The 20,302-nt window shown below is 44.9% G+C and overlaps 1 protein-coding gene across 2 annotated transcripts; it reads left to right on the forward strand.

Moving 5' to 3' along the window:
- Nucleotides 1–1,707: 1,707 nt before the first annotated feature.
- On the forward strand, nt 1,708–18,865 carry mnta (MAX network transcriptional repressor a). Of its 2 annotated transcripts, XM_086215829.1 has the most exons (6): nt 1,714–2,077; nt 8,430–9,036; nt 9,433–9,474; nt 9,660–9,771; nt 15,879–16,071; nt 16,173–18,863. In XM_086215829.1, the coding sequence occupies exons 1-6, from the start codon at nt 2,005–2,007 to the stop codon at nt 16,973–16,975; spliced, it is 1,830 nt and encodes a 609-aa protein (XP_086071955.1). In that variant the 5' UTR covers nt 1,714–2,004; the 3' UTR covers nt 16,976–18,863. The 2 variants fall into 2 exon arrangements, with proteins under 2 accessions (XP_086071954.1, XP_086071955.1); XM_086215828.1 differs by lacking the exon at nt 9,433–9,474 and having other exon boundaries at nt 1,708–2,077; nt 16,173–18,865.
- The last annotated feature ends 1,437 nt before the right edge of the window (nt 18,866–20,302 follow it).

Here is a 20,302-nt window from a genome sequence, read left to right on the forward strand (position 1 = left end):
CAAGCATGCAAAGACGACAGGTGCTTTCCGTGTGTATAACTCCGAGCTGGGTACGAGTCTTTCTCGCCGTCGCCGAAGAAAGGGAAGTAAGTGAGCTGATACGAGGCAGCAAGGCGGAGATTTAATTGGGTGTGAGCCGAGCGACATCGTTCCTGGTTGGGACCTGAGCGCTCGGCTCACCGACCTGCACTGAGAATGCGCTCCGTTATCCAGCTGCCTCCGGAGAATCTGACGGCGCATCCGTCTCGGATCCAGGCGGAGCTACGTGTCGTCTGCTTCTTCTTCTTCTTCTTTTTGGTTTTTTTCGGCGGTTGGCAACCCACCAGATGGAGCATTGCCGCCCTCTTCTGTCCCATCGCGGAACACCATCTTTCCCTACTTCTAACCCCTACACCTAAATCCTACCTCTAAATCCTAAACATAATCCCTAAACCTAAATCCTATCATACAATCCTGTATCCCTCAAATACTCTAAAAGAACCCTAACACTCTCCCTATCCTCCATCCTTAGAACTCCCTCCAGACTGATCTCACCCTTCTCCATGTTCCTCCACCTGTCCCTCATCACCCTCCTCTCTACCTCATACCTGCCACACCTCAGAAGTACGTGCTCTACCGACTCTTCCTCACCACAGCCCTCACACAGCCCTGTGTTGTGCTTCCCTAACACCTTCAAAGTCCCGTTCAGCCCACAGTGTCCCAGCCTCAGCCTCACCTTCACTACTTCCTCCCTCCTCTGCCCACCTCCACCCCTACACCCTCTAGCCCGCACACTCCTCTGTACCCTGTAAAAGCGCCTACCCTTCTTCTCTTTGTCCCACCTTCCCTGCCACATGCCCATCACCCTCTCCCTCACTATCACCTTCACCTCAGCCCTACTCACCCTCACATTCATCTCCACCGTCCTCTTTACCAACGCCTCCTTTGCCAACTCATCTGCCTTCTCGTTCCCCTCCACCCCCACATGTGCTGGTACCCATAAAAACCTAACCTGACCCCCCCCGCTGAACCATCCCCGTGTCTGCCTGAAGAACCTGGTACAAAATATCCTGACGACAACCCGTGTCTACGTGTCGTCGACCCGCCGGTTGAGTGGCATTTCGACGCTCTTGCTACGCCGCTCACCTCATTCAGACTGTTTTACATGAGCACAGTTATTGCTTGAATAAAGATGAACCGGTATAGACATTGGTGTGTTCCTCGTCTTTCTCCTACAGCAGCCGGTGTAATCAGGTTTATTTAAGGACGACTCTTGGATAAGCATTCCTGTAACCCAACTTTAATACACAAATCAAACCCCTGAACACATTAGTGTTGTAATATATATTTTGTAAGTTCTATTCTTGCACCTTATTTAAAACGTCCGTCGCTGCACCATGTTATGTGTTTTGTTGTCTGTGTGCTCTTCGAAGACCATTATTACTGAATCAGACAACGGAACAGTAATAATATCCAGGAATACACAACATGGACCAGCTACTAAATTATCTGTAGCAAAAATGTGTCCATATTCCGCCTCCGACCACGCATCAAGCCATATTCTAGGCTCCAGCTGGGCTTGTTCCTCTGGACCTGAGCGGCCGTTGGGTAGTTAGCCTACTCGCCACATTAGCTTTCGTCTTCAAACTGACCGCCGCCTTTAAATGACAACTGTTTATCGACGAAGGAGGAGGACGTGACTCAGCTCCCGAGGTTTATGCCACAAAAAAGTCCCAGTCCAGATACTTCCATGTTTTGCGAGGTTCTCTGTTACAAGCATGGGAGGGTGTGTGTCTGGGGGCGGTTACAACGCTGCATGATTCACAAACCTTATTTGTTCCTACTACTTTGAGCGCCATCTTGTTTGTAACGCCTCTATGTGAGTGGCAGTTTCTACTGAGGGGGTATCCGATTACACGGTTCCTGCTTCAGACTGGGGAACTTCTCCCTGTACCGCACAGGCGCGTTTGCTTTCTTGCTTTAATTCTAAAACAACTACGCCAGAGTCTCTCCAGCCCTACAGAGATGAGCATCGAGACGCTTCTGGAAGCAGCCAAGTTCTTGGAATTGCAAGCCCAACAACGACAGAAAGCACGTGGTAAGCTGGAGTTTATTGAAAAAATATATATAGTTTATGTTTCTCCACCACCTGTATCTAGCAATCTGTAATCTCAGAGAAATATATGATAAATCTGTGTAATCCTCATGTTCCCGTTCACAGGATACCGGGGTTAGCGCTTTCCTATTAACGCCATACGTAAACCGTCTGCATATTTAGAGTTGAGTGGGTCTCTAATGTGTGTCAGTCAGTCCTTGACATGCTAGTTTTCCTTTCACTCTGGCGCGTGTGTGTGTGTCACCCCGGTGCTGTGTGTGTGTGTGTGTGTGTGTGTGTGTGTGTGTGTGTGTGTGTGTGTGTGTGTATCCATGTAAAACAGCTCCAAACACTGACGAGCTGCTGCAGTGTGAGGCGTCACTGGGCTGAGACCTGCTGCACGGTTGGATGGAATTGTTTATGTGCGACACCGGGGGGGGGGGGGGGGGGGGGGGGCGAGGGAATTGGCTAGCACCCTCCTGCCGCCGTCATCTTCCTCTGTGTGGGTGACTGACCAAAACATGAGGGGAGATAAAGGGCGGTGGCAGGGAAACGCGAAGCTTGACCCGACGTCTTCAGTCGGGGATCGAATGACGCTGGCCGTCAGGCTTCCCACTGCACGCGCTCCTCCGTCCCCCCCTTCTTCCCGCTCCTCGAGGGTCACTGGATTACACCTCATCCCGCGTGCTGATTCCTTAATCTATGTGTGTCGTGTAATTGTGTAATATTTAAACTATATGGCCCTACAGTCGCGCCTAAGAGCTTTAAGTGTCTGTCGATGACGTGTACCACAGACACGCCCACCCCCAGTGTCTCGAAACTGCGTGGTGTTCACGCCCCTTTCACCACGTGCGTACCGGGCAACCCCTCCCCAAAGATTGTTTATGCAGAAGATGAGTCACGACTGCGCTGCGTGTCCTCTGGAGATAATCCGCCACCGCAAGGAACAGCGCGGTACATTGCAGGGATTCGTGTCCTAAATCCCGACGATGTACTAATTCTTTACCGCGCCGACTGCTCCAAAGGTCAGAGTTGAACGTTTCAAAGCTCCAGTGCCAATAGAATTCACCAGAATTAACTAAACTACAGCGCTTGCGTGTCATTGTTAATAAAGCAGAAGAAAGTACAGCCTATAAATCCTCCACTTTCCTATTACAGATTATTATCTCCACGCTTCAGTATCACACAATCACATCATGAGCGTTAGCGAGACCCTCGCTGTTGTTAAAGCAACATACTTTTCTTTTTTTTTGGCAAATTCATGTTTGAGTAGTCAACCTGCTGATTCTTCTCCAGGGCAATGCGGCATGGAATTCTAAAAGCTGTTGTTGGAGCGTTAAGGGGATTTATTTGCTTCCTAACATTGTTCAGAACATCTGTAGAGTGAGAGCTCCTGCTCTTTCCCTCCTCCAGCTCCTCCCACTTTGCTGCATTGGGAGAGAATTCCTCCTCCTCCTCTTCCTCCGCTTCCTCCTCCTCCTCCTCCTCCTCCTCTTGCCTACTGTAGCAGGTCACTATGTGGAGGAAAGTAGGCCAGTGCTTGTCTATGCAGTTATATAATGTCTGTGGAAAACCCTCTTGTTTTTTAATGTGCTTTATAGGTTTTCTACCAGTTTAGCTGAAATCCTCTAATGCGCGTCGGCACCACAATACTCATTTATCATCGAATCATTTCATGGTGCCCGCTTATGAAATCTGCCTGGAGTCACCAGGACATCCTGTACTTTTTGTCTTTCTTAACTGGAAAAATAATAGAATATACAGTGATCAATGACATGACTTCATTGGAATCAGGTGACCTTTAAGTGCTCACCTGAGCTGTGGTAATCTGGAAATATCACGTTCCTCTGCCGTGATTTTTTTACACTGATCCAACCAGTTCAGAAGAGCTGCAACACCGTCTGGACAAATAGGGATGACGGCATGAAGATTCAGTGCCGGGAAATTAATCAACTGTCATTTTCAATTATAATCGTGGCTTTGCCTGCAGTGGCATCTTCACCACAACTCAACATTTGTTTGTATTTGTAGTTTGTTTGTTTTTTTTATTGTATCTGAGTCTTTTGTTCTATTTGGTCAATTAAATTCATAACAGAGATCAAAGTGTTTATCACAGTAATCAGGATTATGATGTTTTCCGTTGTCGAGTAGCCCTGACAAGGGCTGATAAATATTCCTCTGCTTCATGTTATGTGTAATTCGACATTCTTGTTTTTACATTTCTGCTTTTATTTTTTTATTTTTTTATTCAGATAATCGTGCAGTGCTTCAGTGAGAAGGTGCTTGTGTGTAGACACTCGGTCTGTAATGTTTCTGAAAATTGATTTCTGAAATTTCAATGTGAGGACATTTATCCCAGAGTTCAGCTTCCTTCAAAAACCCAGAATATTAGATAAGTCCTCAAAGCACAGATCTGTGAGTGTTGTTCCCCGCCAACACACTGTATACGAACACCAAATGTAACAGCTCCCCTTAAATGAAGCCAAATGAGCTTGATTGCCCCCTGGTGGCTTGTTGTTGCACAGGTCAAAAATCCCACCTCCTCCGTGAGTGATGACTTCTTTTTTTTTTTTTAAGGTCAACCTTGAAAAGTTAGAATCATCAACAAAAAAAAACAATCAGATTTTTACATTGGATTTTGGATTATTGCAGTTAAAAAAAAAAACTTTGGCAAAAAGTTTACTAGACTTACATTGTTTTTTTTTGCATGATAATCTCAATGTTTGATATTTGAAGTGTAAAGTCAAACGCTAGACGTTCAGCGTTGAAGATGTGTCATGAAGAAACTGCACTGCGGATGCAACGTAGCAACAAGCAGCTTTGAACTTCCTCTCCATTCGGTGTGATGACATTTAAAATCTGCAACAGCCTAGTGTTCATCTCTGCAACAAAATTCTATTTTACCACCAGGTTTTGGGTTACTCTTTTTCTTTGGATTCAACTCCCCCTCGCTGATTAAAAAAAAAAAAATTATTTAACCTTTATTTAATGAGATAAGAAAACCCACTGAGATCAGGATCTCTTTCACAAGGGTGACCCGACCAAGCGGTCAGCACCACATGTCATAGAACAGTTTTAGGAAGTGACAGTTTCGATTAACAACATAGTATTTTCGGTTAAAAAAAAGAAGCCTGGGAACTGTAACACAACAATTAAACAATAATTTAAGATTTTAACACAGGCACTGTTACATGTTCTCACGCTGTCCCACAGGATAGAACAAAGGCTCCAAGTAGAATAAATTCAGGGAGTTTCAGTTCAGTCTGTTGCGTATTCCATGCCGAGTGGACAGCAAAGCTGAAAGCTCTCTTTTTTAATTCAGTTCTTACCCGAGGAACAGATAGAACAAGTGTAGTATGAGAACGCAAGGCATAGCGGCTGCTTGTGCTCTGCAATAAAGCACATAAATAAGGCAGAACCAGGCGTAAATGAGCCTTTTACGTTAGTGTCAACTAATGTGCCTATCTTGAATGCACTCAATTAAGGAACAGTCCATCTCATGTACAATTCACAGTGGTGAGTGAGACGACTTCAGCCAGTGACAAATCTCAGTGCCAAATGCAAAACAGCCTCCAAGGACTTGAGACAATCGGATGATGCACTCAAATAAAGCATGTCCCCATAGTCAAGGATGGGCAAGAAGGTCCCTGTCACTGTTTTTTTTTGGACCCTGAGAGAGAGACAGGTTCTATTTCTGAAAAAGAATCCAAGCTTCACCCAAAGTGAAGTGACCAGAATATTAATATGGGCTTTAAATGAAAGCTCCTGATCAAGGATTAAAAACCCTAAAACCTGATGTATAGGTTTTCCTTTAGATGTTACAATATTTGTAATGTTCTGTGGAAGCACCTTTTTGTATGAAGAGGAAACCATAAGCTTGGTTTAATCTGTGATTAAAACAAATTTAAGATCAAATAAACAAGACTGGATAACATTAAAAGCAGCATGTAAAAACTCAAAAGCCTGAGTGAGTGAGTTTGAACAGCAATAAATAATGGTGTCGTCTGCATAAAAATGAGACAATGCATTTGACAAGTTATTACAGAGATCGTTTGTATAGATTGAAAATAAAATGGGTCCCAGCGCTGAACCTTGAGGCACCCCTTTGGTAATGACCAGGAAAGAAGAGGTAGTTTCAGCTACCTGAACCCACTGTGCTCTGTTGGATGGATAGCTGGCGAACCAGGCAGCTGCATGCTTTATAAGCCAGTGTGATGTTAGGCTTGTCACAGCAGGCTGTGGTCTATGTATCAAATGCTTTTGACGGATCAATAAAAATAGTGATTTTTGCTGTCCAGAGACTCAATTAAATCATTTAGGACCTTTAGTGCAGCTGTAACAGTGCTGTGCTGTTTTCTAAAGCCAGATTGGAGTGGAGATAATATGTTATTTGTTCTTAAAATTCCTGTAGTTGGTCACTGAGGATCCTTTCGAACAGTTTGTCTAAAATACACAATTTAGAAATTGGTCTGTGGTTGTTTACATTTGTGGGTTCACCCCCTTTTAACAGGGGGAGAGCAAAGGCCAACTTCCAGATTTTAGCCTGCGGAGTCAAGGGTGTGTTAACACTCGCCAGGCCAGCATTTGTCAGTTCAGGGTTTAGCAACTCAAACAAGGATCCAGCAGAAATCCAATGTTCATTTAAATGATTAAGTGTGTCTGTCTTATCAGACAGTGTACCAGATTGAGTAATTAAAGAACTTGGCAAGTCATTAGTTGTCACGTGATTTGAAGGCAATGTTACGACTTGCCAAAATTTTTTAGGGTCATTTATATTTTTGATGGATTCATTCAAGTAGAAGTCAGACAGCACTGTTATTAAGGGAAGTACATTGACTTCTAAGCTGGCGAAAACTGAGCCAGCCTACCTCTGTCTTTGTTTTCTGAGCCCTGGCCCAAGCAATGTTTCTCTCTTTGAGAAGTTTTTCAATTTCAGACGAAAACCAGGGATTATTTCGGGCCTTTTCCCCCAATTTTTGAAAAGGAGCATGTTAATGACTATACATCAGAATTCATCAAAGAAGTATTCCAGATCCAGCTCTAAATCATCAAATAGAGCAACTCTACTCCACTCAAAGGCAGCCAAGCAGCTGAGGTACAGAAGTTTTTAACATCTCTTTTGCATAAAATACTAGGCTTTGACTTTGGAAGCTTAGTTTCTTACAGCTGCAACGGTACAATGATCGCTCAGGTCGTTGGCAAACACAGCTCCATCCGTGTTCTTGTGGGGAGAGTTTGTTAAAACAATATCAGTTGAGGCAGTCAGCCTGTCGAGATTTAAAACACCAACTGCAAGAAGCTCACTGGAATTAAACCCAATCACACAAGATGTTTCAAATTGTTTCGTGATGGAGAGTGAGGCGAACGGGGTCACATGATGGTAACAAATAGAACTGAATGCAAAATCGAAGGTTCCAGTGACTCTCAGGTCTAAGATCTCCAGGGTGTAAGGTGTTCCTTAATAACCTTCTGGTCCACTGCTGCTTTAATCTGACATCCATGACCCTGAACAGTCCAGCTCCCATAGCAACCAGACAGTCCCTCAGCATCCACAAGACATGGAGTGACTTGTACTGGGTCACACTAAAAAGAATACAGCAGTTTTTCTTGTCTTTTTTTTATCCCACCATCTGTCTTTTGAGGATTTGAAGAGAAATGCACATATTAGCTTGAGATCAACAAGTAGTACATTGAAAAGTGTAATTTGTAGCTATTCAAGTCTTTGCAACTCCAGTCAGAAGTGTGACTTGGCCTGTGGAAATAGATTTGAATAATGGCGTTTATTGTACTCCTCCTAACATGCAGCATGTAATTGTTCGTACATGTTCGGGTCCTGAGGTTATGTCAGCGGAGATGAAAAGCTGTCCATCCATTAGCAACAACCTTCTTTTGTATATAAATAAAAATAAACACCAGCAGCTTCTTGATCGTCACACTGGTGTGAAAATAAACCTCATCATGGAGGACCCGCTACTGCAGCATTTCCAGCTTTTTCTTTTTCGGGGTGTTTTCTTTGATAATGTGATGCTGATTGTTTCATGGGGTTTTGGCTGTCAACATCCGATCTGTCTGTGTGCTAAATAAGCACTATCAGTACTGATGTGATTGGGTGGGCAGCAGATTCAGGTTCGTGTGTGATGATGTATTACCGAGGATTTCTAAAATGGTTTGCCAGCTGTTATATCAGTTGTTGTATAAATTTTAGGACAGTTTCATAGGAGCAGCTGAATGTGAAAATAGGCCGATTGATTTCCTCTCTTAGATCTTTGAATCCAGGTCATGGTTTTGTTATTTTCTCCTCAAGTGGTGTGATTGTACACGTTTGTCACATTGATGTGTTTTGTTCCCTCCACAGAGGATGAACGAAATGAAAAGTTGAGTCTGGAGCAGCTGACTGAGCAAAGACGCACTGATGTGAACCATAACTCAAGAATCCACGTCAACAATGTTCCTAAAGCTGAGGAGCTCCGCACCGAGCACCGCCCCACCCCCATACCGCCATCCCTGCCTCCTCCTTCCATGCCCATTACAGTCATCCCTATCCCAGTTGTCACCCCCAACCCTACAGGCTCACCCTCTCTGCCTCTTGCCATGCTGTCCCCCCCAGCTGCCCCACCTCTTACTTCCCCCAAGCGGGACCCTCATTCTCCTCAGGAGCAGAGTGCAGCCGCTCTGCCACGCTCTCCACAGCCCAAACCTGAGCACCCGACCGCTTTGCTGACTGGCAATCACAAGCAACTGATACACAACCACCACCACCACCCACAGATCATCCCCCAAGGTAGTAACACTAATCTACCCCAGCAGACACACCAGCAACTGCTGCAGCGCTATCCTGGTTCTATCGTCTCCCCCCCTCAGCAGCACACCTTACTACCCCAATCACTTCAGCCTGCTCCCCTAATCAACGGCTCCAGCAGCCGCGGGAGTCCTCCTGACGACCACAAGAAACGGCCTGGAGGGTAAGACTTCTGCATGAACCTTTCACTTTTCTCTGTGACTGTATGAACATGATAATTGCTCAGTTTTCTCCATAAACAAGCGTACAGAATGTTGAAAGTACTGGGAAAGAACCTGGAAGAACCTTGAATCTTTATCATTTCTAATGATCTAAAAGTTAGCAACTGTTTGTTAATGTGTACGGCTGCTATGTCACTGCTGAAAAGGTTAAGATGATAACAAAAAAGATCAACAGTATATTGAGACCTACTTTTTTTTACTTTGAATCAGGCATCAATGTGTGTCAAGTGTTCCGCAGCAACAGAGCAAGAGTACTTTCCTGTTTTTGGTGATTATTCTTGTCGTGTTGCCCTTTTGGACACCAAATTCTCACGATGCTCTCGTCTGTGCTCTTACAGGGCAGGCACGAGAGAAGTGCATAACAAGCTTGAGAAAAACAGGTGGGTTCAACCTGTCTACCATAGGTTCCTCTGAAATTGGCGTGAGAGTACTTGTTGGGTTTTAATGCTAAGTTTGATCTTTTTTTATCAGCTAGATCTATATATTAAAAAAAAAAATCTGTATTGTTGTTTTATCGTGTGGTCAGTCATGAACTCAAGACTCGTCGTGTTCTTGTGTCCGTCAGACGAGCACACTTGAAGGAGTGCTTTGAGACCCTGAAGAAGAACATCCCGAACATCGACGAGAAGAAGACTTCCAACCTGAGTGTGCTGAGGAGCGCTCTGAGATACATCCAGGTGAGCTGCTGCTCTCTTAGCCCCGACCGCTGCGTTGAGCCACCCTGATAAAGTTTGCACCTCTTATCAATGCCCCCCGCCCACAGTTGTCATAACTACGTATAGACAAACAACATGAGAGCTGAGCTAGACAGAGGATGGAGGCTGAGTCGCTTCTAGATCAAAAACATCTGGAGGTTCGTGTCATGCGATTGTCCTCTCCACAGAAACTAGCAAGCGAATCAGAACAACGCGGTTCAGATGCTCATGTGCTAGGGAGCCACCAAACAAATATGAGCCTGAAATCATCATCTAATAAGCAACTCATGGAAGGTTAAAGCAAAAAGATGACTTTTCGGATTAGAATTAAAACAACCCACCTAGATCACAGATTACTTCGGAGAAATTAGGCCTGGTAGGAAAAGGCCCTGCAGCCTGCTGACCTCAGAGAAAACATAAGGAACAATGGCAGCTGGTAAAGTTCAAAACTTAATAAAACAGAAACAGTTATAAAAGTCATATCAGTTATTTGCATATATGTACTTCAGTTAGGACTGTCTAAAAATATGACCTTCTGGTGAATATTGGTTTGCTTAAATCTGTATTTATGTTGTATAAAAACCACATTGCTTTAGTTGTAGAGCATTCTGTTTGTTTTCAAACATAAAAAGACATTAAATAGAACATGTAGCATGTCCTAAATGTGGCGTGGTGCTGCATTGCTTCCACACGATTGAACATGATTGCCTAGTCATTTTTCAGGCCTACAGCTGCTGCACAGAAAAGGCAAATAGACACCAGTCAGACAGAAGTGTGTCAGGGCAGGGAAGGTGAGATGCCAATTGCTACGAGAACCTGGTTTCTTTCATAGCACTCTGGTGACATTTACTCTGTATTTACCTCCGTTTGCTGCTTTTTAAAAAATTCTAAATTGATATTCACATTTAGCATTTGAGTTGTCATCCACATCAATGACCCACAATATGTGGGAGAGTATTTTAGTTATAAAAGTCAGTGCCAATGTGTTCCGCTGGCCTATTTAAACTCCTTCATACATTTACCATCCAGAGTGATTTTTTTTTTTTTTTTAATGTATACAGATGTGGGTCATCCTTCTCTTTTTGTATACAAGGACCCTGTGGAGATGCTGTGAATCCTAGACACACATCAACCTTTTCAAATTGCTGCAGATGTTGGTTTTGCTCATTATTATAACCTGAACCAGATGCCCTGTAATTGGCCCTATATTGTAGTGTTGGAGTCACTGTTGGTCTGAGGAAGAGCAGCAGTAACGTGTGGTTGTGCACAGCGAGCCGCCCTCTCAGGTGATGAACTTACTGGGCCTCTGGAAGTAAGCCAGCGTATTAGCTGTTTCCTGTTCGGTGCAGCTTTACTAATGTGTATTGTGAGGAACACCGTGGGCTGCAGCAGCAGTCTGGTTATTCCTGTCCGCGCGTGAACACGGGAGGAAACTAGAACAGCGTGGGTTCAGCCCCCCCCCCCCCCCCCTTTGATTAAGCAACATGGTGTGTTGTGTTTGAGTGACCTGCCTCCTCCTGTCAACAACTGACTCAAACCGATTTCTCTCTTTCCAGAGAGGGTTTGTAGCTCATGTCTGAACAAAACAGATATCATCATTCAGCTTATAAATGACTAACCAGAGCTGGAAAATGAAATGTAAATTCAGTTCACATCAATACACAGGCTTTGGTATATGTGAGCATGACACAGTGACTCTTTCAGATTAATCAAGGTAAGTTAACATCTTTTGTCTCTGGTTGGCTTCTTTCATTGGTCCAACTGGTGTTTTTTGTTTCAGAGATTAAGAACAACTTAAAGGGTGAAAGCCAGAAAGAAAATAAAAATGTGCACATGCTGTCATCGTGACGTGGGGGATGCAGACGTGTGCTCGGACTGCTTGGCCCTGCTCATGTCCTCTCCTCCCTCTGGGCTGGCAGCGCAGAAGCAGACTCACACCAAAACACTGTAGAGGTTGAAATAAGAGGCTTTAGGTTCAGCATTAAGATCATCTTTCTTCAGATTTATCTTGTCTGTAATTCAGACATGAAGAGAGCTCATCTAGTGGGAAATAAGGGAAACAGTGATGTATGCTAGTTTGTCCACTAGCTCTGTCTTTTCAAATCAGTGACTCAGAAACTATGAGTCCTAACCTGATCCTTTTCTTTCCACATGAGCCACTTGATAGATTGATCCTGACATATAAACATACCGACTTGTTCTGTTCCCAAAGCTGTTCTCCTTGAGCCTTTAGCGGCACTGCGAAAGCTATAAAATAAGCCCTGATGCCTCTCCTCTCCTCTTGTCTTCTCTCCCCCTCCCTCCCTCCTTCCATCCTGCCTCTCTGAGCTTTTAAGGCCACATGAGCAGCAAGCACATGGCTAGCCAGGGCCGCGTGACGTCACCCCCCTGTGCAGGGCCCCCGCCCAGTGCTGCAGCAAGCAGGACTCGCTGTACCATCAGGCTTAGATACCAGCTGCAGGCAGGGAACACTGAGCAGTAAACACAAGGCTCGAGTTCCTCTCTGAGCTGACTGAACGTGTTCCTCCCGTGACTCTCCGCAAATACCACTGTGATCAGCGTTGTGCAATCTTATGTGGTTGTAGATCATAAGTAGAAGGTGCATATATGCCTTAATATTTAATATTTGAACATAATAGCATCTGTGGTTTGAGGCCCTGATACAAAACCCAGATGCCATAAAGCTGTAAATGACATTTGTGTACTCGGTTAGTGTCGAACATAAAATATAATCATTCCTTCTTGCATGTTATTTAGCTTTTGTACTTGTTACACACATGTATTTCATATCTCACTCAGGTAAATTCAGATTTATCCTAATTACCAGCAAGGAATGTTTCCTGCACGGTCGCTTTGTTCAAAATGATCTCAACCACAGCACAGCTATATTTAAAACTTCATTCGATTTGCTGTTTTAACCTGGTCTGGACTATCGGTCTGTCCTTAGCTCAGCTAAGGTTATTGGGGGAACTCGCACATGAGCAACAGTTTGCAGGAGGAAATATTTTTGCTAAAGACAAGCCTTTATCTGTTGGACTTGTGAGGCACCACGTGAAGTTCTCTGTTTCAGCTGGAAGGCACAGTTAAACAAGGGTTTATGGTTACCACGCTGTCACAAGACCTGCGTGCTGAAGCCTGATCACCCAGCCAGGTTGAGCAGCATGTCTGCAACGTGGCCTCGCGCGCTCCTGGCCCTTTAAGAAAGTCCAGCCTTGTGCAGTCTGTCCTCAACTGCTGCAAAAGTGAGTCAGTGAGTACAGCTTTTGTTACTCTCTGCTCAATCCCCCACTATCTGCCGCCCTCCCTCTCCCTCTCCGTGGGGCCATGTGCTTGGCACTTGCATTGCTTGTGACAGTGCTTGAGCAGTGTTTACCTTACACACACATACATACACACACACACACACTCACAACCACACACAATGCAGCCTATCCCTCTGCTGATCTAGTTTTTCACACACAAGCAAGGCCGAGGTGGAGCTTAATCTCTCCAGAAGGAGGGTGGTGGGGGTTTGGCGAGTGTGCAGTGGCAGTCATGTGCAAGGAAACAAAAGGTACTTGGAACGTAATGTCCTACCAACACGGTGACATGATTAGAGGGCGATGAAGCCATGTGAGATCCATCTGCCACAGACCCGGCTATCCGGGCTGGTTTAATCCCAGAGAGTTGCTTTTTTCTCTAAAGATGGTGGCTCTTTGAAACATTACTGCAGTTCAGTGGGTCTTGGTGTTTGTGGAACACTTCTCCCATCTCTCATTCTCTCTCCATGAGTCATAGTTCTGTGGCATGCACAGTCACAGAGCCACTCACGTCGGCTGCTTGCTAGACTGAGGGAGACGGTCCTGTTTACTGCGTGTGTTCTACATTTGACATGCTCTTATCCCACCCATCTGCCCTACTGACTCCTTAACACATATGTAGGTGTGTGTGTGTGTGTGTTTGTTTGAATCGGTTTCCCATTTATGTGAAGAATGAATCTTTATTAGCCAGTTTGATGGAGACACACTGTCTTCAATTTAAAGCATCTTTTGGCAAATTGTGCATGGTCTCAGTCATGGTTACCGGGGAAACCTCTGGAGGCTTTCAACTGTTTCCATGACAACCAAAGACGAGGGCATTTCAGTGCATCATGCGTTGCTGCCAACGTTGCTGCTCAGAATCACAGACGGCCCCCAAATATCCCGTTTGTCCGTGCGCATCCATCCATCACTTATCCAGAAGTGTGTGTTGGCAGCAGATTGAGCAATGTAACCCAGACATCCTTCTCAGCAATGCCCTCCGGCTGCTCCAGGAGGGACCCCCCACCCCCCCACCCCCCACACACACACACACACCAAGACATTCCCACACCGGTGTGTAATTCATCCAGCGTGTTTTGGCACTACCCATGGGCCCTCCTACTAGTTGGATGTGCCAGGAACATCCTGGTGAGAGACCCCGACCACCAACGGCTAGGAGCTTTTTGTGGTGACTTAAAGAATGATATTGTGGATTCAAGCAGTCAACATAGATCTCTAGCTGGAATTAACCTTCGATTCATGGTGAAGGCATCAGACATCCTGAGGGAACGGCAAGTAGAGTTGCTGCTTCTTCATGTTTTAAGGATTAAACGGAGCTGTTTGTCTGCACAGCAAAGTACTTTTACTTCTCACTTCAGATATTTTGAATATATTTTTCTGTGGGTTTAATTGGAATTGATGTGTGATGTTATTTTGAAGCCTAAATGCTGATGTCGGTCTCACGTCAAATATGTTGAGCTCTCCCTTTGTTTACATTATGGTAGGTGAGAGTGTGATAGACCCCCCCCCCCCTTCCCCATGCTGCACCACTAATCTTGGATAAAGACAAGAGACAGGAGCTGAGTCACCCAAGCCCCGCCCTCTCTATTTATGTACATGTGCAATGTAGCATAGATGTGCAGAGCAGATGACGGTGTCTCTTACTGTCTTTTATTGCCATCACACTCTTAACGCACAAGACGGCTTGCGTATGTGGTTTGACTGATATACGAACACACGGAGGCATGAGCACTAACAGGAAGTACACTTTATGATCCTGGCTCATCAGGTTGCTGGTTGCAGATTTCACATGGTGTTGTTTCCTTGATCACCACCCCACAGAGGCTGTCACAGTTTAGAGGCTGGACATGAACTAATTCATGTATAGCTGGTCACAGCCAGCAGCAGGGGGTCATGTTTGCGTGCCTCACAGTAGGTCCTCAAGTTATTCACACACAGTCCTTTTATTAAAGTTTTCAGAGAGTTTCAAACTTAAATTCCTGTCACTCTGCACAAGGAAGTTCATGTCAGTTTATTTAGTTTTGTCCTGTGTCAGCTGACAGGGAGCTGTAGGGAAATTGGGTCAGAGAGCCACTGCCCGGAAGCACCTCCTACTTTCCATACTTCTCTCCTCCCTTCTTCGTCTCCTTCATCTCCTCCTTCCCGCGTGCTTCTGTTGCTCTGTTGCACACAGGAAATGTTTGAATATACAGTCATTATTTTTTGGGCATGTTTAAGCTTTGTTCTACAGGATGCCACTCAGGTTTACTGGATTACCTTAGTGTAGTGAATACACACACACACACACACACACACTGGTTGAACCTGCTTGCGGAAACCAGTGTTGCTGGCAGAAGTAATTGCACCTAAAGAATTAATGAGATGAAATAAACCGACCTTTCGTGTGTGAATGTAATTATGCTGGACAATATGAATAAGCTCCTTCTGTTCAATGAAGCCTGAGTATCATTATGTTGCTGACGTGATTGTTGATGACTGCGCACTCACTGGGCCGTCGCTGTTCACACATTTGAAGGAAACAAGTGTTATGATTATGTGATGCTAAATTATGAAGCACATTTTTTTTTTATGAAGTGTAACAAGATCGTGTTTCCTCCATCATAACATACAAAATTTATGGAGCTGTTGATTCAATTACATGGCAATACTTAAGGCCATGCCGAGCAGTCAGGGTTTATGATGCCATGTACATAGTTGATTTACATCTCAGTACATGTTTTGTTAAACCAACAAACAAACTCTGCTGCAGACTGAACTGTTTGTTCACCATCTGCCACTTTCTCCTTTCAGACGTTAAAGCGTAAAGAGAAGGAATACGAGCATGACATGGAGCGACTGGCCAGGGAGAAGATAGCCACACAGCAGCAGTTAGCCGAGCTCAAGAATGAGCTGAGCCAGTGGATGGATGTGATCGAGATCGATCGCGTCCTTCGACAGACGGTTCAGCCTGAGGAGGACCAGGCCTCCACTTCCACTGCCTCAGGTAGGCTGTCAAAGCTTCCCCTGCCCCTTCCACTCCCCCCCCCCCCCGTCCTACTGCTGCTGAGAATAGTAAAGTGACATTATTTGCATTTGATGTTGCAGAAGGTGAAGAGATCATGGACGAAGACCTCGATGAAGAGACTACAGCGAGACCACCACCTGCCTTACCCGCCATGCCTCAAACTGTAAAACCTGAGCTGCAGAAGACTGTAACACCCACTCAGACCCCGACCCTGACTCCCACCACCACTACCTCTTTCATCACCCAGCATATCTCCCTTCAGCACAAAGCCCCTCTGCAGCAGCATCAGCCACAGCTGCTGCCAGTGACTCCTGCTCAGCCAGCATCCAAGCCAGTGGTCCTGTCCACACCCCCAGCCACCACATCCAGCACTCCCATTACCCCCAGTCAGGCCTTGATCCCCACCCAGACCCAGATGGTGTCCACATCAAGCTTGCACCCCACCGTGATAGCCCATGCTTCGGTGTCCCATCCATCTGTCATCCAAGCAGTCAACCATGTCATCCAAGCAGGGGGTCCCAAACACATCGCCCACCTGGCTCCTGCCACCACCACCAGCTCTGTTCAGCTGGCCCCCGGCCACCAGCCCATCAGCCACATCACTGTGCACCCGGTGACCCACCTGGGCCAGCACCTACCTGCCCTCTACCCCCAGTCGGTGGCTGTCACTCAGCCAGCTTTGATCAGTCACATCACCCACACCCTCAACCACGCCCACGCCCAAATGAACGGCACTGCATCGAGCCAGTCGGCCGCCGCCATCGTTGGCAAACAGACAACAATGGTGGCTCACCACCCACAACTGGTGGGTCAGACTGTGCTTAACCCTGTGACAATGGTGACCATGCCCCCCTTCCCCATCAGCACTCTCAAACTGGCTTGATCGATTCCACCAGGCAGCGGAGGCAGACACCCCTTGATAAGGGACAACCGCCCCAGACCACCTCAATGACCCACCGAGCTTCAGTCTCAGAAGTATCACAGCAGTGGAACAGCACCCGGGAACATTCCTAAAACTGTCAGAGCTGGTCCACCACAATGTCCTGAAATTCTGATACACCAGGTTGCTGCACAACGTCTGTGATCGAGGTGAGCGTGCGTGGCAGTAGCGAGCAGAACACACCATCCATTAATGTGTTATGGAGACATTTGGACTTTCTGGGAACATTTCGTGCAGGAAAATGTTCATGATGAGTCTCTGAAGGTACCCTCCTCTCACTGTGACAGTCGTGGATCAACCAATAGTAAGGTTTGTACTTGAGAGGCTGTACTGGGTTGTGACAGCATAGACAGAGGACTTGACCCGCCATAAACAGCTCACTGAGAATGTGAGTTTAGAGGCGCCCCTCCTCTCCAGCAGAGGCACATGCTGCAGGGCCGGAGACAAACTGTGGACCGGAGCCTGACTCCTGATCAGGAGCTGCAGTGTCAGTGCCGTGTTACAGCAATGGCTCCCCCTGCTGTGTGTAAGTGGTCATACCATCCCAGCAAAGTAACTATGATGGTGTGGGTTAAACATCGGCCAGTTAAGAAGAAAACGAGGGTTTTTGACATGTAGGGTTCCAATTATAAGACAATCAAATTGTTACTTATTGGTTGTTTGTCTATTTCTGAGCACAAGTAACTGTGTAAGGATCAAGTTTGTATTTGTCACAGCTGCGAACACATCTGTATATCCACACCAAACAGTCAACCCATGAAATACTACAATTATCTCCTCAGACAGACGACAACAAGATAGAATACTACATAAAGTTATTTAAAACTCTCCAGTGATCTGATTTTAGGAGCTTTTGAAGGATTTTGAATGTGAATATAAAATTGATCTAAAAAATACTGGTTGCTTTGCTGTTGGGTCTTTGAAAGAAAGGACATGTGGCAGTGCTGCGTCATACTGTCGGCCCACGTCCACGTCGAAGTCTAGGATCGGTGCTTTAACAAGTGTCACAAACAAACGTGCTTTTATTTTTCTAACTATCACTGTGACGGGTATTCTCTGCGCTTCAATAAGCGGTAAATCTACCGTTCGACATCGTGCAAAGCTGTGCTCTCCTGTTCTCATTTGAATGTACTGATCTGTGAAGGAATACGGAGTAGCAATCGTCAGAATTTAAGGCCCTTTTTTTAAAAAAATTCAAAGTAAACATGTAATTACTTTAATAAAATATTATGTATGTAAACATCTAAAACTTTTTTTTTTTTTAATATTTGCTGTTGCTTGTTTCTTTGGAGAACAACTTCTCCTGTCCAGTGTAAATTTTTCAAATAGCTTTTTTTGTTGTTGTTGTACTGGGACCATGTATGTTGCTGCATATCAGAGGGGGACAACAGCAAAGACCCCTGCCCACACTGGTATCACATTTGGCCACTTTGGAAAGTATCTGCCCTGTCGTTTCTTTCTTTACTCTTTTTAAATATTTTTGTTCTGATGCGATATGATTACAGCAGTGACTTTTAGAAATGTCATTAAATCCAGAGCATCCCACACTTTTCTTCAATTCCAATTGTATGCAAATAATGAACCTAATTCAGTTCAGAATCTTATTGTAGCAAAACAAAATTTCTAAAAGTCTACAGGGATTCAGATACTTGAAGAAGCAACAATATACTTGTGTGTGTTTTTTCCCTATGGAGAAAGTTTAAATTGTATATAGCCTGTAAATGCTGGGCTGCATTTAGATCTCACTGTGTTGTGTATGAAGCTGGGAAAGATATGTCAAATAAAAAAATGTGTAAAAGTTACAAAATAAATTGTATTATGTTTATGAATATCTTTGGTTTTCTGTCTTTTATTTTAATATGAAATCCAAAAGGCCAAAAAAGATGTCATGTCTTGCCATGGAGGGTAGGAGTGAGAATTATAGACTTGCACCATTCCTGGGTTTTCTAAACAGTGGTTGAATGGAATGTCTATGCTTGAGAGAGAATTAGCTGTGGGGCAAAAAAAAGATATGGAAGAATAATAAAATCATAGAATGTTAGCAGTTACTGTAGTTTCATGACATTCTGAAAATGTTTACATGAAACATTAACTGTCTCAAATGTATTTTTGAATCGGTGACAAATGTGTGTGTGAGTATCCGAGCATACAGTAGGGGAGAGATTTACTGAGTCGCTGTCTCTACTGAAGCATTAACTCAACATCAGCTCTCCGTGTCACTGATTCTACCTTCATGTCATGTGACGCTTGGTCGATTTCTCGAAAGCGCCTTTGACAGATTTACTTAGCAAATTATTTACAAAAGTCCTTACTTCACTAAAATAGCATCTTCAACCCTCGAGTGACGTTGGATAAACTTAGTGCACAAATATGAAACAAATTCTCAAAGTGACAAATTCTTTCACAAAAGAGATGAAACACTGTTGCTATTTTCAAACAACCCAGGAAGCCATGTTTCCCCCAACTCTCCTGCAGAGTTCCCCATCTTGTACTATTTCATTTTCTATCATCGTGTATGTATTTCCTTTGTGTTCATTTTTAAAAACAGAAGCTACCTCCTATTGTGCTGCAAACACCACTGAGCTGTACATCCATCCTGTTTCAACTCCCTGCAGAACATTTTAAATGTCAGACAGTAAAGATCTTCTATCCACTAATCCACAGTAAAAATGGGTCTATCTATTCAAAGTACACGCAGTAAAGTGCTCTGGGCCCGCATGACTGAATTGATTTACTGTGATTACAATTATCAATTTTTTTGAAGGATTTGGAGACAGTGCAGCAAGATTCTTCATTGGAACACAAGCACATTATTCCCACCAACAGGAAACATGCTGCAAAATTTGGTTCTATGGTTTTCCTGCCCCCCCCCCCCCCCCCCCGCACACACACACTTTGCTGCTGCCTCCAAATAAAGAGTGTGACACACTATCATGATAAATATTAAATATCCATCCATCCATTTTCTTCCGCTTATTCCTGTTAAGGGTCGTGGGGGGCTGGAGTCTATCCCAGCGGCTTTTGGGCGAGAGGCGGGGTTCACCCTGGACAGGTCACCAGTCCATCGCAGGACCAACACATATAGACAGACAACCATTCACACTCACAATCACGCCTCCGGTCAATTTAGAGTATCAATCAGCCTCGTCCCCTCTTGATGTCTTTGGACTGTGGGAGGAAGCTGGAGTACCAGAGAGAACCCACACAGGTACAGGGAGAACATGCAGACTCACACAGAAAGATCCTGTGCTGGAGCCAGGACTTGAACCC

This window comes from Aulostomus chinensis, chromosome 10 (assembly GCF_037954235.1).
Source record: "Aulostomus chinensis isolate RoL2024-O1b breed Wild chromosome 10, RoL_Achi_v1.0, whole genome shotgun sequence".
In the NCBI taxonomy this organism is placed as follows: domain Eukaryota; kingdom Metazoa; phylum Chordata; class Actinopteri; order Syngnathiformes; family Aulostomidae; genus Aulostomus; species Aulostomus chinensis.

What these genes read in the sequence shown, in the direction of transcription:
- mnta (XM_086215829.1), top strand. Translation starts at nt 2,005, where the DNA reads ATGAGCATCGAGACGCTTCTGGAAGCAGCCAAGTTCTTGGAATTGCAA. An exon ending in ACAACGACAGAAAGCACGTG is followed by an intron (nt 2,078 to 8,429) that starts GTAAGCTGGAGT and finishes TTCCCTCCACAG; the next exon opens with AGGATGAACGAAATGAAAAG. An exon ending in AACAAGCTTGAGAAAAACAG is followed by an intron (nt 9,475 to 9,659) that starts GTGGGTTCAACC and finishes TGTGTCCGTCAG; the next exon opens with ACGAGCACACTTGAAGGAGT.